The sequence below is a fragment of the Arabidopsis thaliana genome, chromosome 3 (assembly GCF_000001735.4).
Source record: "Arabidopsis thaliana chromosome 3, partial sequence".
Lineage (NCBI taxonomy): Eukaryota > Viridiplantae > Streptophyta > Magnoliopsida > Brassicales > Brassicaceae > Arabidopsis > Arabidopsis thaliana.
The window spans coordinates 8,549,047-8,567,526 of NC_003074.8; the positions used below are offsets into that span (position 1 = coordinate 8,549,047).

General features: G+C 36.1%; 5 protein-coding genes across 5 annotated transcripts; 3 read left to right on the forward strand and 2 right to left on the reverse strand.

Moving 5' to 3' along the window:
* The first annotated feature begins 990 nt into the window (after positions 1-990).
* Positions 991-2,357, forward strand: XTH16 (xyloglucan endotransglucosylase/hydrolase 16). Its single transcript, NM_113277.3, has 3 exons — positions 991-1,448; positions 1,528-1,721; positions 1,794-2,357. The coding sequence occupies exons 1-3, from the start codon at positions 1,176-1,178 to the stop codon at positions 2,200-2,202; spliced, it is 876 nt and encodes a 291-aa protein (NP_566738.1). The 5' UTR covers positions 991-1,175; the 3' UTR covers positions 2,203-2,357.
* Positions 2,358-2,725: 368 nt separating this feature from the next.
* On the reverse strand, positions 2,726-5,793 carry AT3G23740 (uncharacterized protein). The gene is made up of 8 exons (NM_113278.3): positions 5,348-5,793; positions 5,104-5,213; positions 4,932-5,025; positions 4,692-4,858; positions 4,445-4,538; positions 3,561-4,261; positions 3,238-3,336; positions 2,726-3,129 (listed from the first exon to the last, which is right to left on the reverse strand). The coding sequence occupies exons 1-8, from the start codon at positions 5,682-5,684 to the stop codon at positions 3,031-3,033; spliced, it is 1,701 nt and encodes a 566-aa protein (NP_189016.2). The 5' UTR covers positions 5,685-5,793; the 3' UTR covers positions 2,726-3,030.
* Positions 5,794-9,013: 3,220 nt separating this feature from the next.
* AT3G23750 (Leucine-rich repeat protein kinase family protein) lies at positions 9,014-12,720 on the forward strand. The gene is made up of 2 exons (NM_113279.3): positions 9,014-11,551; positions 11,697-12,720. The coding sequence occupies exons 1-2, from the start codon at positions 9,286-9,288 to the stop codon at positions 12,215-12,217; spliced, it is 2,787 nt and encodes a 928-aa protein (NP_189017.1). The 5' UTR covers positions 9,014-9,285; the 3' UTR covers positions 12,218-12,720.
* Positions 12,721-13,698: 978 nt separating this feature from the next.
* On the reverse strand, positions 13,699-15,671 carry AT3G23760 (transferring glycosyl group transferase). Its single transcript, NM_113280.3, has 3 exons — positions 15,274-15,671; positions 14,116-14,272; positions 13,699-14,025 (listed from the first exon to the last, which is right to left on the reverse strand). The coding sequence occupies exons 1-3, from the start codon at positions 15,592-15,594 to the stop codon at positions 13,919-13,921; spliced, it is 585 nt and encodes a 194-aa protein (NP_566739.1). The 5' UTR covers positions 15,595-15,671; the 3' UTR covers positions 13,699-13,918.
* A 776-nt stretch (positions 15,672-16,447) lies between these two features.
* Positions 16,448-18,450, forward strand: AT3G23770 (O-Glycosyl hydrolases family 17 protein). Its single transcript, NM_113281.3, has 3 exons — positions 16,448-16,555; positions 16,634-17,980; positions 18,113-18,450. The coding sequence occupies exons 1-3, from the start codon at positions 16,510-16,512 to the stop codon at positions 18,148-18,150; spliced, it is 1,431 nt and encodes a 476-aa protein (NP_189019.1). The 5' UTR covers positions 16,448-16,509; the 3' UTR covers positions 18,151-18,450.
* The last annotated feature ends 30 nt before the right edge of the window (positions 18,451-18,480 follow it).

Sequence of the window (18,480 nt, forward strand, 5' to 3'; positions counted from 1 at the left end):
AAAAAAGAGGCTCAAACGAAATTCGCAATTCGAAACTGTCACATGTGTATTCGTTATTTCGATATAGAAACCTCAACTTGAATATAATAGTTTGTTTGTTTGCTTGAAGTTAATCTCTCTCTTTTTTATCAGCTAAAGCTGCATTTATAAAAATTCTAGTTTAACTTTTACCATTTGCTATAATTTAGAGATTTTAACAAGAAATCTGGCCTAGTCCGCAAAACTTATAGAATAAATCAAACATTCTTCAATATTTTACACATCCACAATACCCAATCCAAGAAATGGATTGCAGTTGCACCAGAGATTACATGTCTCGTTTTAGTTTGCTAGTCACTCAAACTCACAAAGCATAAATTGTAATAGAAAATAGAACTTTATTTAAATCTGAAGAAAGATATATATAAAAAAAAAAAAAAAAGAAGAAGCAGGCTCCAGTTTTGATGGGAGAAGAAAAGAGAGCTGGCAACAGCTATTCACTGATAGACCGATCACTCTCTTCTGTCCCGCACTCTTTTCTTCTTTTGTTTCTTTCTTTTCGACAGCTTTCATTTTTCCTCCATTTTTAAATTTGAATTATTTTACAGTCATAAAAGTACTTCAAACGTATATGTAAATAACGAGCAACAAAACAATTAACTACAACAAAACTAGTTCTAGCTAAGAGAATTAGTTAGAAATTTTTATTATAATAGTTAGTATATGTTTATTCATAACACAATTAATTAACACACAAAATACATGTAATTTCCTCTATACCCTCTTCACATATAATTAGAGTAGTGCTTTAATTTAAGATTAATTATCGATTTACATCATTAATGATCATCTAGTCTTACACAGAGAGTTTCAGTATCTGCATGAGATTATATAAAGGAATGTATTCATGTTTTTACTTCTTTTTATTCATGGTTAAGGATGATACATTATAATTATAAATCCATAATCTATGAACTCAACTATTCTTTATAAAAAAGGAATTAAATTCTGAAAATAAACAACTGTAGTTGGCTTCCCAAGGCTGCTGCTTCACCTATAAATACCCTATCCTCTTTGAAAACTCATCTCACATCACAATTCACATCTCCTCGAACAAACAAATTATAAACCCATTTTCCTTCATAAATTTCTAAAATAAAACCCCTTAAACTTTCATTCACATCATCCAACCCCCAATGGGTCGAATCTTGAACCGTACCGTGTTAATGACTCTTCTAGTCGTAACAATGGCCGGAACAGCATTCTCCGGTAGCTTCAACGAAGAGTTTGACTTAACTTGGGGTGAACACAGAGGCAAAATCTTCAGTGGAGGAAAAATGTTGTCACTCTCACTAGACCGGGTTTCCGGGTCGGGTTTTAAATCCAAGAAAGAATATTTGTTCGGAAGAATCGACATGCAGCTTAAACTCGTCGCCGGTAACTCCGCTGGAACCGTCACTGCCTACTACGTAAGCTCCCAAAAGTTAAGAAAGATTCATTATTTTTGTTTTTGTAACAAAAAACTAATGAGAAAAATATGTTTTGCAGTTGTCATCGGAAGGACCAACACACGACGAGATAGACTTTGAGTTTCTTGGTAATGAAACAGGGAAGCCTTATGTTCTTCACACTAATGTATTTGCTCAAGGCAAAGGAAACAGAGAACAACAGTTTTATCTCTGGTTTGATCCAACCAAGAACTTCCACACTTATTCTCTTGTCTGGAGACCACAACACATCATGTAATGAACAAATCAAAAACATCTAAAGATCATGTGTCTTTTTTTGTCTCTAACGTTTTGTTCTGTTTACAGATTTATGGTAGATAATGTTCCAATCAGAGTATTCAACAATGCAGAGCAACTTGGTGTTCCATTTCCCAAGAACCAACCAATGAAGATATACTCGAGTTTATGGAATGCAGATGATTGGGCTACAAGAGGTGGTTTGGTTAAGACAGATTGGTCTAAAGCTCCTTTCACAGCTTACTACAGAGGCTTTAACGCTGCAGCTTGTACTGTTTCTTCAGGGTCATCTTTCTGTGATCCTAAGTTTAAGAGTTCTTTTACTAATGGTGAATCTCAAGTGGCTAATGAGCTTAATGCTTATGGGAGAAGAAGATTAAGATGGGTTCAGAAGTATTTTATGATTTATGATTATTGTTCTGATTTAAAAAGGTTTCCTCAAGGATTCCCACCAGAGTGTAGGAAGTCTAGAGTCTAAAAACCAATGATTCTCTCTTTGTTGTTGTTTAGTGCAAATTAAATTCTCTTTGTTGTTTCTTTAATAAATTGATTTGATTTTTCTTCATTGGCTTTGCTTATTCCAATGCAATATTCATTCTACATGTCAATAAATGTGTCACGGGACTCATTATAGTGTCGTAAAAAGATTTTTTTAAAAGAAGCGGTAGATTCTTAACTCTCGCAGACGCCAAAACATACAATAATTTAAAGTATGAACACTTGACCAACGTGACTTGATCTAAGAACACCAATCCAAATTAAAAGGTACAAAGATCACGTGTAGAGGTGTCAATTAGGAGGGAGAGTACAATGGTGTTGGACACAAATATGACTTCATCATATAAACCAATATAGATTAAAAGGTACATGTGGTGTCTATTGCAAGCAAGAGTCCAATGGTTTTGAGCTATAGTTTTAGATCCCAAATGATAAATGGTATTAGCGAGTTAGTCATTGACACTTCTAATCAAAGGCAAAGATGTAGAATAAAGAACACCCATGTTGTTTTTATCTGCAACTTGCTAAGAGATCACAGGAGGTTTTGCTTTTATAGTCTTTGAGTATGTACATAGAACAAGATGTGTGTTTTTGAAAAGAAAAAAAAAAGTGTAATAAATATGATCACATGGTCTATATGTATAATGGCACTTTGATCTATGCTTCTACTATGTTTAGGATGGTGACAAAAAGAAAAAGACAGCTAGTAATACCTCTTTCACTTTTCAAAATTAAAAAAAAAAAAGAGCATGAAACTGGATAATCTGGAGACAGATAATGACATTAAAAAGTACCCATCCTAGTTGCTTCAGGGTGATCTACTGATCAATTTGTTAGGTTCGGATGCTTTTACAATCGTCTTCTCGTGTATATAATGAGCAAATTTCACTCTTGCTCGTTGTTCGTTCTGTAGACAAAATATTGAGAGTGAGAATCATGTGTTTTTAACTGCTTCAACTACTAGATGTTGTCTTAACATAAAGCAGAATGAGACAATTGATTATGGATTACTCACGGGGATTCTGTAGTGAATTTGAAGGTCATCGTTCATCTGGTGGAGGCGGCTTTTTGCAAGCTCTGCAGCCTCACAAGCTCTCTTCGAAGCTTCACCAGCCTGTTTACAGAACAATATTTAGATCCAATTAAGCCTCCAAGATAAGGTTGCACAAATCTATTACTAATTTAACAAGTCTTTAAGAACTTGTGTCTACATGACAAAAGTTGGTCTAGTTGAGAATATTTATTCTCATCTTAGTTACTTTAGTGAAGATACTAAACCAATTTGATATGAGTCTATATCTAAGAGACAATTGATTATGAAGTTTGTTCTGCACTGACCTGACTTTTGTAGGGTTCACTGTGATCTGCTGAATTATATTTCTCCAACAAATCCCTGAGATGAGATATTTCTCCAACTAGATCCAAAACCATTACTTCAGTATCTTGTAACTGATTTCTTGAGAATTCAAATGCTCTTTCGGCGTGTAGACGGAAGGAGGAGCAGTTCAAACAAGAGCATATCCCTCTACATCCTCTCATACTTCTTTTCAGAATTCCTTTCGAGGGAGAAAAGGAGGAAGGAGTTGCCAATATAACAGAAGGGTCAACCAGTTCAGCTGTTGCATCTGAACTATGTGCCTCTAGTTCCTCTGCACTGATCTTTGCTTCTGTTATCTCTGCACCATTCATGTTTTCTTCGCCCACCAAATTGTCTACAAATGTGTTGTGCAATGCAGATGAATTAACTTCACTTGAACTTCTTGAACCAACAAGAGGAGATGATAATGGGATCTCAGAGCCCAAATTATTTTCAGTATCTGGGATGACATGCTTAATCTGTGTTTCTTGTTCCTTGTCAGGATCAGACTGTTCTAGATTTACAGGTACACGTTCACAAGGAAGGGGCTCTTCGTTTTCATCAGAGCTTGTACCTGATTCTCTAGTAACATTTGATGTCACCACTTCCTGTGTCCCTTCATTATCAGACTCAGAGTTTAACATCGGTGATGAAATAACCTCCTCTGTGTTCTTTTGAGGATCTAGAAAAATCAACAAAGATAAAGAATCATTAGTATCTCAGTCTATAAACTTATGTTCCCTACCAACACAAAATAATCAGGCAGATACTAGCCACCAGTATACATTAAGCAACTAACTGTACCAATGCATTTTTATTACCACTTCCTAACATAAGAGTTGTATTGGACTCGAAATAGGCTTACAAGGATTATCCTCTTGAATATCTTTGAGATATGGAAGCATTCTTCTGTAATTAACAGAACCTGGTGTCTTAAATAGCTTACCCCTAGAGAATGCCTGTTTCATGTAAAAAACAATCCCATGTTGGACAGATAGACACAAAACAAGGAAAACAGAAACTGAGAGATGAAAATTTCCATGGCCAACATGGAAGTAACCTTAAAACTAAGGCTTAGAAGCAAGCAAGCTTCTTCATAGATAGAATCTTACAGCATTTTTGTTAGGGGTGGATGCAATAACACTCTTCAAAGGGCTGGTGTCTCTACAGAAGCTTCCGGTTGAATCTTTATCATAGACACTGTCCATAGACTGCGAAACCGGTTTAGTGATGTTCTGACTCAAAGACTTTGAGCACCGGCTTGATGATGATGTTCCATCTGTAAAACAATTGGCAATTTAGCATATCAAATTCCAGTTTTTGATGTACACAAAACAAAAACAAACAAGTACCATCTGAAGCTTGCATCAAGTATGGAAGCAGTCTCTTATAGCTGAAAGGACCAGTATTCTTGAATATCTTAGGTCGAGAACATGGAAGAAGAACCTGTGGTAAAAAAAACAAATCAAGCAACGAACAAAACTTAAAATGTATCAATCAAACAAAACCCACAAAAACACATACCGATTTTCTCCAGAGATTAGTATCACTTTTGTTCACTACTGATCCATTGATCTCTTCACTGATAGCTAACAATTCGGAATCTGGTGGCGTCGTTTGTGCAAAATCATCACCTAACCATAAAAAATATCTCAATAATCTATTCAACATTGATCCATTTTGTTCCAGACTCATACACTAGACATCGATGTTTACTAAAATTTGTAATGTGATTGAATCTACAGATGATAAGATAAAAAAAACATACTGTTTGAATTGTCACAGTCGCATAGACATTCATGATTTTGTCTCTTGGTTTGATTTTTATCTTTGCAGTTACATTCGCAGTCGGTGGAGATCGGAGTTGGAGAGAAGACGCGTCGGAGACGAATATCTTTGATGGTGGCTCGTGGATACGTAGGTGTGATTTTAGAATCGATTTTTTGATAGAGTGATGGTGAATGATGGACGCTAGATCGGTTTCTGCTTTGAGATACGGTGGTTGCGATTCGTTGGTTTTGTGATTTTCTTTGAGGGAGGATCTCTGTAGCTGGAGAAGACGAGAATCGCATTCTCTTCCGAGGGATTTGATTTGATTCCGCCATTGTTGAACCTTCGTCAAGAGAGAGAGAGAGAGAGAGAGAGCGGTTTTTCTTTAATATTTTATTTTTGGAGGGAATGATAAGAAAGGAGGTGGGTTAGCTTGTGGATGTTTGGCGGGAAACTAGATGGCGGGAAAGGAGTAACGCATTGATTTTGTGCGGGAAAGAGTTTATAAGGCCTAGAGAATGTTGTTGAGCTAGGCCCATTTAAGCCCGCTATGAATATAGGTTTTGTGGTTTTAGTCATTTATTTCCCCTTTTTTTATTCTTCTGAGCTAGGAACAATTTTATTGATAAAACAAGAATTTAGGTTGTTTTCCTTTATTTTTCTTATTACTTCATGGTTCCATTTTAAATAGTGAATGTGATTCTTTGGCTATCTGAAGAAAACAAAATTTTAATGTAATAGTAATAGTTTCTTACTCAACTAAGCAGGAAAATTTGAAACATAAATAGGCTAGAGAAGCATGTTTGAGTAAAAAAAAAAAAAATAGGCTAGAGAATATATGTATCTATCAAATTATATGCATATTCAATCTTTGAAACCTAATTCACTTTATGAAAATGTATATTACTAATCAGTTTTTACTTCTATCTATATAAAGATGCATCGTACATGCATGTATTGTTATATTTTTATATAAATATCGTTGAAATTGGTATTGTGTCGTGTAAAGGTGGTTATAATGTATAATAATTCAAAATTTCTCTTCGGTAATGTGATCATTTCTTTTACTTAAAAACATCCTCTTGTTAAAAGTGTAAGCTCGTATACTCAATCAATAGGGCAATACTTCTATTGTCGACAAAACAATAACTATTTTGGGTTTTGGGACACCCAAAAAAGGGAAAAGTTCTTACAGGACATGCAGACACGAGAACAGACTGTCACATGCAATGCTGATCGTCATTCTCATTCATCACCAAGTTTCTCACGTCCACATATGTAAAAGCAGATAATGCAGTTTCATCATTTTTTTATATATATGAGAAGTGTAACTATAACCATATCGTATAAAAAATCTCTATATATAGATAGACATAGATTTAGGAAATATTTCTTTCGATTTTCTTCCAAAATCCAGCAGCGCCGTCAAGATTCTTAAGAATGATTTAGTCACAGCTCATCGATGTATTAAATGATTATAAAACAAAATCACACAGCTCATCGAATGCTTTTATGCTCAAGTGCTTTGTCTACTTTACATTACATTCATAAAACGAAAAAAAAAAGATAAAGATAACTTCTTCTTATGAATTCTAGAGTTTTCAGTTTTTGGCATCTTAAAAATATTAAGATTCTGAAGTTGTAAGTCAGAAATTTTTGAAAAAGTGTAATCTTGTCAACATTTGAGCATGTTATCTACACATTCTTGTATCACCAATTCTCGATGTAGTCGAACTTAAGAAGTAGATAAGAATGGCGTGGACCTCAAACATATATTACAAACTTTAATTTTCAATAAAACTACAATATTAGGTTGGACGTTTTAAAATGTATACTGTAAAAAAAACGAATGTTAGAAAATTATTGACGAGATGTACAACAATATTTTTCTAACAATGTATTTTGTAAACTTCTGATTGGCATGACACGCTCGATCGCAACCCTGCTAGCGACTAATCAAAATAAAGACGTCCATTCTTTTCTATTTGGCTTTCCAAACAACAATTAACCATTTTGGAAAATGCATTACTAAACTCACAACTCCGTCGATCAACAAAATCAGAAACTGCATCTCTTCTATTTGGGATTACCCTCCTCTTTGCAACAAAATGCTCATGCAAACGTATTTCGCAGAAAATTACCCACGAAAATTTCTCTCAATTTTGCTTATACTTTCTAAATTTCGAGAAATAATATTTTTCTTCATCTTTTGTAAATGCGCTTCTTTCTGTTAGCAATAAACTGTAATTATAATAATTTGTTTGCAAACTAAAACAAATGTACTAAAATGGCAGACTAAATTTAATAACCAAATAGTGTTTATTATTGTCATGTCATACACCGAATTTACGCCATGTAGAAGTAAAAGATCAAATTAAATAACATTACTGCTGAATTTTTCGTTAGTATAATTAAAAAGAGAACATGTATAAGGTAGACTGTATGTAGTCTATGTAGATGTTATATAAATGATTTTTTTTTTCTTTCAACTATATATAGATTAGCTAGGTCGGTTGTATTACAAAATTAAATAGTAGTAATATTTTATTTTAAAAGAATTGTGTTGAAAATTTTGATCGATCGCCTCTCGCTCTTTAATAAGCCATTGACTCTTTAAAACAAAAAAAAACTTGAACAAATTCCATTTGTCTATTATTTTAATAAATACGGTGTTAAACTAAAATAGTATAAAATAATATCCAATAAACTGTATGTTTGTTGACAGAAAAGAATATAATGATTTTAAAACTTCAAAGACCCAAGTTTCTTTTGACCAAAATCTATTGCCTTCATTTATTATAACTCGCATACTGTTTTACTCATACAGATCATTAAAAAACTATAAGCAATTACATAACTTGCTTACAATCATTGAAATAGACGCACATGTTTGCCGGAATGATGAAAACCATATTGGTCACACCCTTCACCTAACAAAGGGTGTGATCACCAAAAATCACATCACTTGCTTAATTTTTCATAAAAACCGATATTTCTAATGATGTTAATTGGCAAATATGATAATATATGAAATATTTACTTTGAAATATGAGAGTAAAAAAATTGAAACAACATTTCTTTTGTTATCTAATTACATTACGCAAGTTATTTTGGTTCAAGTTACCCCAACATTGCATGTTATCATGTTATCAATCAATACAATAATCGATCAAGTTGCATAGCATAATAGCATACTCCATTTATGGAACTATAATTACTCAACTCGAGCTTCGAATTATGGTGGAAAGCTGCAGCAAAGTATTGCAATGAATGCGGCATCTATAGCTATGCCAGTCGGTCAACACAATCTATAAGCTATAGCACTACTATAGTCCTTGTGGTCCTACTCAGCCACCACAAAAGGTTCAAGGCTTCAAGCTTCAAAGGTTCGACCACATTCATTCACAATCATCATTTAACACATAAATAATCTCCATTATCACCTCCTTAAATTATGCTTCAAAAACTTTCTTAATTACCGACCATACTACCAAACACAAATTATGATTCCAATTTAATCTCCATTATTACAACCACCTTCCCTCAATAATAACCTCAAATCAATTAAACCCAAATTTCCATTATTATCATCCATATCTTTAAAACACTACTTATTACAAACAAACCTAATCCCTTTATTCATACATTATTACACCTTTTATATTTTCATAACAAAAACGCGTAGTTTCTGTTTTTAACGGAACGGGACGGAAATAATAATATGGTTAGATTTATAATAGTAATGATCTGTTGAATAAGCTAAGTAACGACACCTCACTCTTCGCTTGCTTCCATTCATCATCTCTCTCTCTCTCTCTCTTCCCAAAAATCAAAAAACAGAAAAATTACCAAACCCTACCAATCTCCTTCTTCCTCCTCCTCCTCCTTCCTTCTTCATCCTCCTCCTCTCTACGCGCCGCGCGTGTTCTCTAATCAATGGAGGCTCCTACGCCTCTCCTCCTTCTCGTCCTCCTCACAACCATAACCTTCTTCACCACCTCCGTCGCTGATGACCAAACAGCAATGCTCGCTTTAGCTAAATCATTCAATCCTCCGCCGTCAGATTGGTCTTCCACCACCGATTTCTGCAAATGGTCCGGCGTACGATGTACCGGCGGTCGTGTCACAACCATCAGCCTCGCTGATAAATCTCTCACCGGATTCATCGCACCTGAGATCTCGACTCTTTCAGAGCTCAAATCTGTTTCTATTCAACGTAACAAACTCTCCGGTACAATCCCTTCGTTTGCTAAACTCTCGTCTCTTCAAGAGATCTATATGGATGAGAATAATTTCGTCGGAGTTGAAACCGGAGCTTTCGCCGGACTTACTAGTCTCCAGATCTTGAGTTTAAGCGATAACAACAACATTACTACTTGGAGTTTCCCATCGGAGCTCGTCGATTCGACTTCTCTCACTACGATTTATCTCGATAACACAAACATCGCCGGAGTTTTGCCTGACATTTTCGATTCCTTAGCTTCTCTTCAAAATCTCCGGTTATCTTACAACAACATCACCGGCGTTTTACCACCGTCGCTTGGAAAATCTTCGATTCAGAATCTTTGGATCAACAATCAAGACCTAGGAATGTCAGGAACGATCGAAGTTCTTTCGAGTATGACGTCCTTGTCACAAGCTTGGCTTCACAAGAATCACTTCTTTGGACCGATTCCAGATCTCTCCAAGAGCGAGAATCTCTTCGATCTACAGCTCCGGGATAATGATTTAACCGGAATAGTACCTCCGACGCTTCTTACACTCGCTAGCTTGAAGAATATTTCTCTAGATAACAATAAATTTCAAGGACCTCTTCCTTTGTTTTCACCGGAGGTTAAAGTAACAATAGACCACAACGTTTTTTGTACTACTAAAGCTGGACAAAGCTGTAGTCCTCAGGTGATGACGCTTTTAGCGGTGGCTGGAGGTTTGGGATATCCTTCAATGTTGGCTGAGTCTTGGCAAGGTGATGATGCTTGTAGTGGTTGGGCTTATGTTAGTTGTGATTCAGCTGGGAAGAATGTTGTCACGTTGAATCTTGGGAAACATGGATTCACCGGGTTTATATCTCCGGCGATTGCGAATCTTACTTCATTGAAGAGTCTTTATCTTAATGGTAACGATTTGACTGGTGTTATTCCTAAGGAGTTGACATTTATGACTAGTTTGCAGTTAATTGATGTCTCGAATAACAATCTTAGAGGGGAGATACCTAAGTTTCCGGCTACGGTGAAGTTTAGTTACAAACCGGGGAATGCTTTGTTGGGAACTAATGGTGGAGATGGTTCGAGTCCTGGAACTGGTGGTGCTAGTGGTGGTCCTGGTGGGTCTTCTGGTGGTGGTGGTAGTAAGGTTGGTGTGATTGTTGGTGTGATTGTGGCGGTTTTAGTGTTTCTTGCCATTTTAGGATTTGTGGTTTATAAATTTGTTATGAAGAGGAAGTATGGGAGGTTTAATAGGACGGATCCTGAGAAGGTTGGGAAGATTTTGGTTAGTGATGCTGTATCTAATGGTGGTAGTGGTAATGGTGGATATGCTAATGGGCATGGAGCTAATAACTTCAATGCTTTGAATAGTCCTAGTAGTGGTGACAATAGTGATCGTTTCCTTCTTGAAGGTGGAAGTGTTACCATTCCAATGGAGGTTCTTCGCCAGGTTACAAATAATTTCAGTGAGGATAACATATTGGGCAGAGGGGGTTTCGGTGTCGTGTATGCTGGAGAATTACACGATGGAACAAAGACTGCTGTTAAGAGGATGGAATGTGCAGCAATGGGTAATAAAGGAATGAGCGAGTTTCAGGCTGAGATAGCGGTACTTACTAAGGTCAGGCATAGACATTTGGTTGCTCTATTGGGTTACTGTGTGAACGGGAACGAGAGGTTGCTTGTCTATGAGTACATGCCACAGGGAAATCTTGGACAGCATTTGTTTGAGTGGAGTGAACTCGGTTACTCTCCTTTGACATGGAAACAGAGAGTGAGCATTGCTTTAGACGTGGCAAGAGGTGTGGAATATCTCCATAGCTTGGCTCAACAAAGCTTCATCCACAGAGATTTAAAGCCCTCTAACATCCTTCTAGGAGATGACATGAGAGCCAAGGTTGCTGATTTTGGATTGGTCAAGAACGCACCTGATGGTAAATACTCTGTTGAAACAAGATTAGCAGGCACATTCGGTTATCTAGCACCAGAATACGCCGGTAAGTTCATTCTTCTCATCTCTACTAATGTTAATTTCACAATGTGCTTAGTCTGTGTTATCTTACTATGCAAAGAGTTTATACATTCTGCCATTACGGCTGCATTGGTTGCACTGGATATTGATGTTATAATATATGGTTGCAGCTACTGGAAGAGTAACGACGAAAGTGGATGTGTATGCATTTGGTGTGGTTCTCATGGAAATACTAACTGGAAGAAAAGCTTTAGATGATTCATTACCAGACGAGAGATCTCATCTAGTCACATGGTTCAGAAGAATCCTAATCAACAAAGAAAACATCCCAAAGGCACTCGACCAAACCTTAGAAGCAGACGAGGAAACAATGGAGAGCATTTACAGAGTTGCTGAGCTAGCTGGACACTGCACAGCCCGCGAACCTCAACAAAGACCCGACATGGGCCACGCAGTAAACGTGCTAGGTCCACTTGTAGAGAAGTGGAAACCGTCGTGCCAAGAAGAAGAAGAGAGTTTCGGAATCGATGTGAACATGAGTTTACCTCAAGCTCTACAAAGATGGCAAAACGAAGGAACATCGTCATCAACAATGTTCCATGGAGACTTCTCTTATTCTCAGACACAGTCTAGTATTCCTCCTAAAGCCTCTGGCTTTCCTAATACTTTCGATTCAGCTGATGGTCGGTGACACCAAACTTTGTGTCGATCTGTGACAAATCGTTGTTACTAAGTTTTTTTCTTTCATTTTGGCTTTGGCTTTTTTTCTTCTTTTATGGTATGATGATTATATTTATATATTGTAAGCACATATTTGCGTCTGACCTCTTTGAGCAATCGCATTTGTTCATTCTTTTCAAGAAAAGTTGTATTCCGTAGCTAGGTTTTGAGAAAAGAACAAAAGAAGTCTTGTTAGTTTCAAGTGGTGTAACTTAGAATCTTCACATACTGTAGTTGTTATTTGTGATTTGTAAACGTCTTGTTTTTTTTTTTGTTGTTGTTTTTTGTTTGTTTTAAAGTTTGTTTTGCCGCGTGAAACGGATATAACTTGTAAAAATGTAAATGTCACAATCATTTGATGAGTGTTACAGGCTGTGTTTTAATTGTGGAGCTAAAGAAGCCAAAGACTTATTGCCACCTTTTACGGCTCAATTTTGGATAATATTAATATTAGGGCGTTCGTTGTGTTGATAAGCTCAAGTCACAATCTTTTATTTGGTTTACTTATTCTTATTCTTATCTACTGTTTTTTTTTCCTTGCAACATCTTATAATAATTTGCCTAAAGAGAGTAAGAAATGAGTCGGATCTTTTGAGAAAATATTTGTCCTCAATTTTACGTTAGAAAAAACTGCATGGGAAAGTATTAAAGAATAAAGTGATGGGAAAAGAGAGCATAGATCGGGTTGGAAATTGATTTGGAAACAAGAGCTACAAGTCTTATAACTTTAGGTGAAGCATATGATGGGTGATGAAAAAATGAATGCCAAAAGTAAGATCCAATTTAAAAACACTTTAAAAGGGGAATAAAGAAGAGAAAGAAGCATGTTACTATATTCCCATAAAGTTGAAAAAGAAGAAATAAAAGTAGGGTTTATGTTTTTTTTTTTTTTAAATACTAAAAGCTGAGATTTATGCTGGGGTTTATATGTTAATCTTTTCTTCTTAATTGACTTTTAAAACTTTTTAATACTATAAGAAATGGACATCTGAATCATTAATTAGAAGACAAAAAGTGAAAAAGAAAAGACTAATAACCTTTTTGTTCAGTCTAAATATCTTTAGGAACCAAATCACATGTACATTGGTAATTTGGTCTCTTGACTTTATCCTCGGCATAATGAATCCACAAACGCTCAACCATTGGTTACTTTATTTTTAAAAAGCATTTACTTGAGTATTACACTAACTAGTGTTTAGGGATGATGTAATGGATTTAGAAACGCGTTATGAAAATGACCAAACTACCTTTTCCTGATTATCAACTATTATGCTAATGTCATGAACATACATCACATAGATTCTCTTTTGAATGTGGTCGGACCTACATTTTAACTTATTATAATAACTTTCTCTTATTAATTGCTATCGTAAGTTGTCATATCTAACAACAATTTACGTTTTAGAGAATTTTGGCAAATGGGTTTTGGAGTAGACAAGTAAGATACGTTTGGGGACCAAATAAGAAGGTGCTTAGTAGACCTTAGCTAGACAAGAAGGTAATTACAAAACTAGTGAAAGCCCAACAAAGGCCTATAGATTAAGACATCACTTTTATTTATGCTTCCAAGTGTATTTGATTAAAAACGAAAATGACCTCCTCATTGAACGGTTGATATATATTCAAAAGATGCCCAAAACTCTACATAGAAATGAAACACAAAATCATTTACTCATTGTACTTCTTTCTTCTCATTGTGGAAACAATATACAGGAGCCTGCCATTTCTCGTCTTCTAGGACAGCTCCAACTTCAAATGTCATCACATGAGCTTCTCTACCTGGAATAAACTTTCAGTATTTGGTCAAAGCCAGATAAATAAAATGACTCATAATTCAATAGTAGTATAGTATAGTATCCATCAGTTCACCTGTATAGAAGATCCACTGTACAGGTCTCTTGGTGACAACATCTTCATAGTACCATAAGAACTCAACTTTTTCCCATACGTTGCATAAAAACCCATTTACATGTCGTTGACCCATATACTTTGCTCCATCTAGCCAATTTGGTCTCAAGATTCCAACCTTGAATCGAGTTAAAAAAAAATCCAAGACTAGTCTCAGCAACATACTAAAACATTTCTGTTTCTGAAACCAATAAAGAACTACAAAATCTACCGTACAACTTTACCTAGGCATATACTTGAGTCAGTGAGTGTATCACTGAAAACAATACCGTGGAACCTTATGTTTCTATCATAAGCACAATCAAAAATTTCCCATCAAAAACTCAAGGATGAATGACTTGGAACCTCTATATAACTGCAGTCCAAAATATTACCAAGTCCTACTCACTATTCTTATTTCTTAGATTCCTATTGTGGCTCATTGCAGCTTATCATGACCATCACTTAATTGTTGATATTCAAATGATCATAGATTCATCAATCAAAGAAGAAACAGAAGCATTACATGCTACACTCCCACATTGACACGAAAACGTCCATTTGCTTACAACAAACACGGAGATCTAAGCCATACTCTCCATTGAATGAAATAAAGCACCACAAAAACATAGGATAGAGACTCTCCAAGTTTCTTTTCGCTGTATTTCAAAATCGAAACAAAGCCAAAAACACTACAAAATTCACAGGGTTCCCATATTTCTTCTTGCTTGCTTCAAAATGTGATGAATTTTGGGTAGTTCTCTAGCCAAAACACTACAAATTCTCCTCAAAATCAACATAGACTGCCAGAAACAGTCCTATGCATTACATATAGTAGCACATTCTCCTCAAAATGAAACTACTATGCATTATGAAATTCACAAAGCTGAGAGAGTGGCCATTTATGCAATTCACATTATACATCTCTAAAACTATATTATAAGTTCATTATACATATGTTTTATTAACATATACATCACATTATACATTATACACCTAAATTCACAAGGTCTTATAGTTCTTCTTATTTCTTCAAATTGATCAACTGTCTTAGTCAATTATACTACAAACTTTCCAAAAAATCACAGAGACTAACATAAAGAGCAAAAAACAGAGGAACTGATTATAGAGAGGACTAACCTCGAAATGAACGGTGCGACAAGTTTTAGAAGCGTCAAGAGTGTAGTAGAAAGAAGTGCCATTGTTCCATTCGAGGTCATAAGTGAGCTTACCAAGCTGCTTCTGAATGATGTTAAAGTTACGTCCATTGACCCAGTCATACCAAAGATCCACAATCTCCAATGACCCTGATTTGTTCATCAACATCAACGCGTGGAACTGCTCCGGCCATACCGCAGGAACTGGCTCCTTCTCCGGCTCAGTACCGGCGGATATTTTGTCACCGACGGAGAGAACGAGGAGGAGGATAACGATGAAGGAATGGATTGGTTTTAAGACCATGTCGCTTGATGAGTTCTGGTTCAGATAAATGATATTAACTCACTGTAACGTTATCATTCATATATCTTTCCACGGTGGAATATATTTTATTAAATACAAATATTTTATACTATACTTTAAATAAAATTTGATACCAATAGAAAAAAATTAAGTAAAAATTTAGGTGTAGATGTAAAGATAATATGCAATGCAAAATTTTGAAGTAAGAAAAAAAATATTAGATAATGGATTTTAAAACGAAACGGAATAAACCATTTTTATAGAAGAGGACGACAATTTACAGCATAATAAATTTATTCTTATGTAAAAATGGTTTATAGTTTATCCGAAACCGATTTCTTTTACTTTTTTCCGATTTGCACTACTACAAACTTTAATGATGATAAACAAAAGCGTTTTAATTCACAAACAGATTTGTCCGTCTCAACCGTCGTAACTATTCGAACCTTACATATATAACTCAAACTGGAAAATACACATCAATATGTTGGGGAAACAAAGAATTGTCAACATTTCTTCTTTTTTCATGTAAATGATAATTTGTTGATGAGATATTATTTAATTAACACTCAATTATGGAAAAGAAAAAAATAGCAATACGTTCTACCAAGTTTGAGTGAACAATTGGACAAAGCGTTCTTGGTCGCCTTTGAACCAACCAACTAACCAGTCTTCTTTAACCTTTCATTAACGACACTAATTAAAAAAGAAACACCAAAGCACTGTGAGAGTTCAAGAAGCAATTAATAGTTTGAGCTAAAAGCTTTTCTTGCATGAACGATATTATACTAATCCTTAAACACACTTCCTTAATCTCTTCTTAAATACTCCTCAACAAGCTCTCTTCTCCTTTATCCCAAATCACACTCACCACTCTCTCTTCTCAACATTTTTCTCCAACAAAAACAAAAAACAATGACTCCTTTTGCTCTGTTCCTCTTCACTCTCCTTGCCCTTTCAAGTAAGTCTCCTTATATATACATTAAGATTACTTAAACCATAATCTTTCTTTTTATAACTCACTTATGTTTTTTTATAGGTTCATGTTGCTCTGCCATTGGTCCACAAAACAACAGAACAGTGTTAGCACTTGCAAGCAGAATTGGGATCAACTATGGAAAATTAGGCAACAATCTTCCTTTTCCTTACCAATCAATCAACCTCATCAAAACCATTAAAGCAGGCCACGTCAAGCTCTATGACGCCGATCCAGAAACCCTAAAGCTCCTCTCTACGACCAATCTTTACGTCACCATCATGGTCCCTAACAACCAGATCATCTCAATAGGTGCTGATCAAGCCGCTGCTGATAACTGGGTCGCCACTAATGTCCTTCCTTTTCACCCGCAAACCCGAATCCGATTCGTCCTCGTTGGCAACGAGGTCCTCAGCTACAGTTCTGATCAAGACAAGCAAATATGGGCTAATCTTGTCCCTGCCATGCGTAAAGTAGTGAACTCTCTTAGAGCTCGTGGAATTCACAACATCAAAGTTGGGACACCTCTTGCCATGGACGCTCTTCGTTCGAGTTTTCCTCCTTCGAGTGGTACATTCCGGGAAGATATCGCTGTTCCGGTGATGTTACCGTTGTTGAAGTTTCTCAATGGAACAAACTCTTTCTTCTTCCTTGATGTTTACCCTTACTTCCCTTGGTCTACTGATCCGGTTAATAACCATTTGGATTTTGCTCTGTTTGAATCGAATTCTACTTATACCGATCCTCAAACCGGTTTGGTTTACACCAATCTTCTAGACCAGATGCTCGATTCGGTTATCTTTGCGATGACCAAGCTCGGTTATCCGAATATCAGTCTCGCAATCTCTGAAACCGGGTGGCCTAATGACGGTGATATCCATGAAACCGGAGCTAATATTGTCAATGCCGCGACGTATAACCGGAATTTGATCAAGAAGATGACTGCTAACCCGCCACTCGGTACACCAGCTAGGCGCGGTGCACCTATACCGACGTTTTTGTTCTCTTTGTTCAATGAAAACCAGAAACCCGGTTCGGGAACAGAGAGACATTGGGGAATTTTGAACCCTGACGGTACACCGATCTACGACATCGATTTCAGCGGTAGAAGATCGTTTTCTGGTTTTGATTCGTTGCCTAAACCGAGTAACAATGTTCCGTTTAAAGGTAATGTATGGTGTGTGGCGGTTGATGGGGCCGATGAGGCAGAGCTAGGGCAGGCGCTTAACTTTGCTTGCGGAAGAAGCAATGCAACATGTGCAGCGTTGGCTCCAGGAGGAGAATGCTATGCACCGGTGACGGTTACTTGGCATGCAAGCTATGCGTTTAGCTCGTACTGGGCTCAGTTCCGGAACCAAAGCTCTCAATGCTACTTCAATGGTTTGGCTCGTGAGACCACGACCAACCCTGGTAAGTTTCTCTTAACTTGTCTCACAAGAAAACTCTACACAGACGTGTAAATACTCTTTAATTTCAACTTTTTGGTGAAATTCTGGAATATTCTTATGATTGTAATTTGTAATGGTTACTATCTTGTTACAGGAAATGAGCGTTGCAAGTTTCCTAGCGTTACATTGTGAGGCTGCCTCGTGACTCAGGCGTGTGGAGGAAAGGATCAAAAGAATCATTCGCATTAAGTTGATTATATCTCTTGATAATTATGATTAGTTTCCTTTTTATTCCAAGTTTTTACTCTTTGTGTCCCATTGTTGTGCAAGATCTATAATAATCTATAGAAATTTGTTCCTCATCCCTTCTCATTTCTCATATATCTAGTAGTTTATTAATGTTCTGAAGGAAATTATGAGAATTTTATAACTAATTCAAGAACATGTTTTGCGATCATTACTATACGAGAAATATGAAGTTTTTGATTCACATGTTCCTAAAGAACACGAATATGAAGAACA

Coding starts and splice junctions, on each gene's coding strand:
- XTH16 (NM_113277.3), top strand. CDS start 1,176: ATGGGTCGAATCTTGAACCGTACCGTGTTAATGACTCTTCTAGTCGTA. Junction 1,449..1,527: donor GAACCGTCACTGCCTACTAC/GTAAGCTCCCAA, acceptor TATGTTTTGCAG/TTGTCATCGGAAGGACCAAC. Junction 1,722..1,793: donor TGGAGACCACAACACATCAT/GTAATGAACAAA, acceptor TTCTGTTTACAG/ATTTATGGTAGATAATGTTC.
- AT3G23740 (NM_113278.3), bottom strand. CDS start 5,684: ATGGCGGAATCAAATCAAATCCCTCGGAAGAGAATGCGATTCTCGTCT. Junction 5,026..5,103: donor CTAATCTCTGGAGAAAATCG/GTATGTGTTTTT, acceptor TTTTTACCACAG/GTTCTTCTTCCATGTTCTCG. Junction 4,539..4,691: donor CCACCCCTAACAAAAATGCT/GTAAGATTCTAT, acceptor TACATGAAACAG/GCATTCTCTAGGGGTAAGCT.
- AT3G23750 (NM_113279.3), top strand. CDS start 9,286: ATGGAGGCTCCTACGCCTCTCCTCCTTCTCGTCCTCCTCACAACCATA. Junction 11,552..11,696: donor TCTAGCACCAGAATACGCCG/GTAAGTTCATTC, acceptor ATATGGTTGCAG/CTACTGGAAGAGTAACGACG.
- AT3G23760 (NM_113280.3), bottom strand. CDS start 15,594: ATGGTCTTAAAACCAATCCATTCCTTCATCGTTATCCTCCTCCTCGTT. Junction 14,273..15,273: donor GTCGCACCGTTCATTTCGAG/GTTAGTCCTCTC, acceptor ACTCGATTCAAG/GTTGGAATCTTGAGACCAAA. Junction 14,026..14,115: donor ACAGTGGATCTTCTATACAG/GTGAACTGATGG, acceptor AGTTTATTCCAG/GTAGAGAAGCTCATGTGATG.
- AT3G23770 (NM_113281.3), top strand. CDS start 16,510: ATGACTCCTTTTGCTCTGTTCCTCTTCACTCTCCTTGCCCTTTCAA. Junction 16,556..16,633: donor CACTCTCCTTGCCCTTTCAA/GTAAGTCTCCTT, acceptor GTTTTTTTATAG/GTTCATGTTGCTCTGCCATT. Junction 17,981..18,112: donor TGAGACCACGACCAACCCTG/GTAAGTTTCTCT, acceptor ATCTTGTTACAG/GAAATGAGCGTTGCAAGTTT.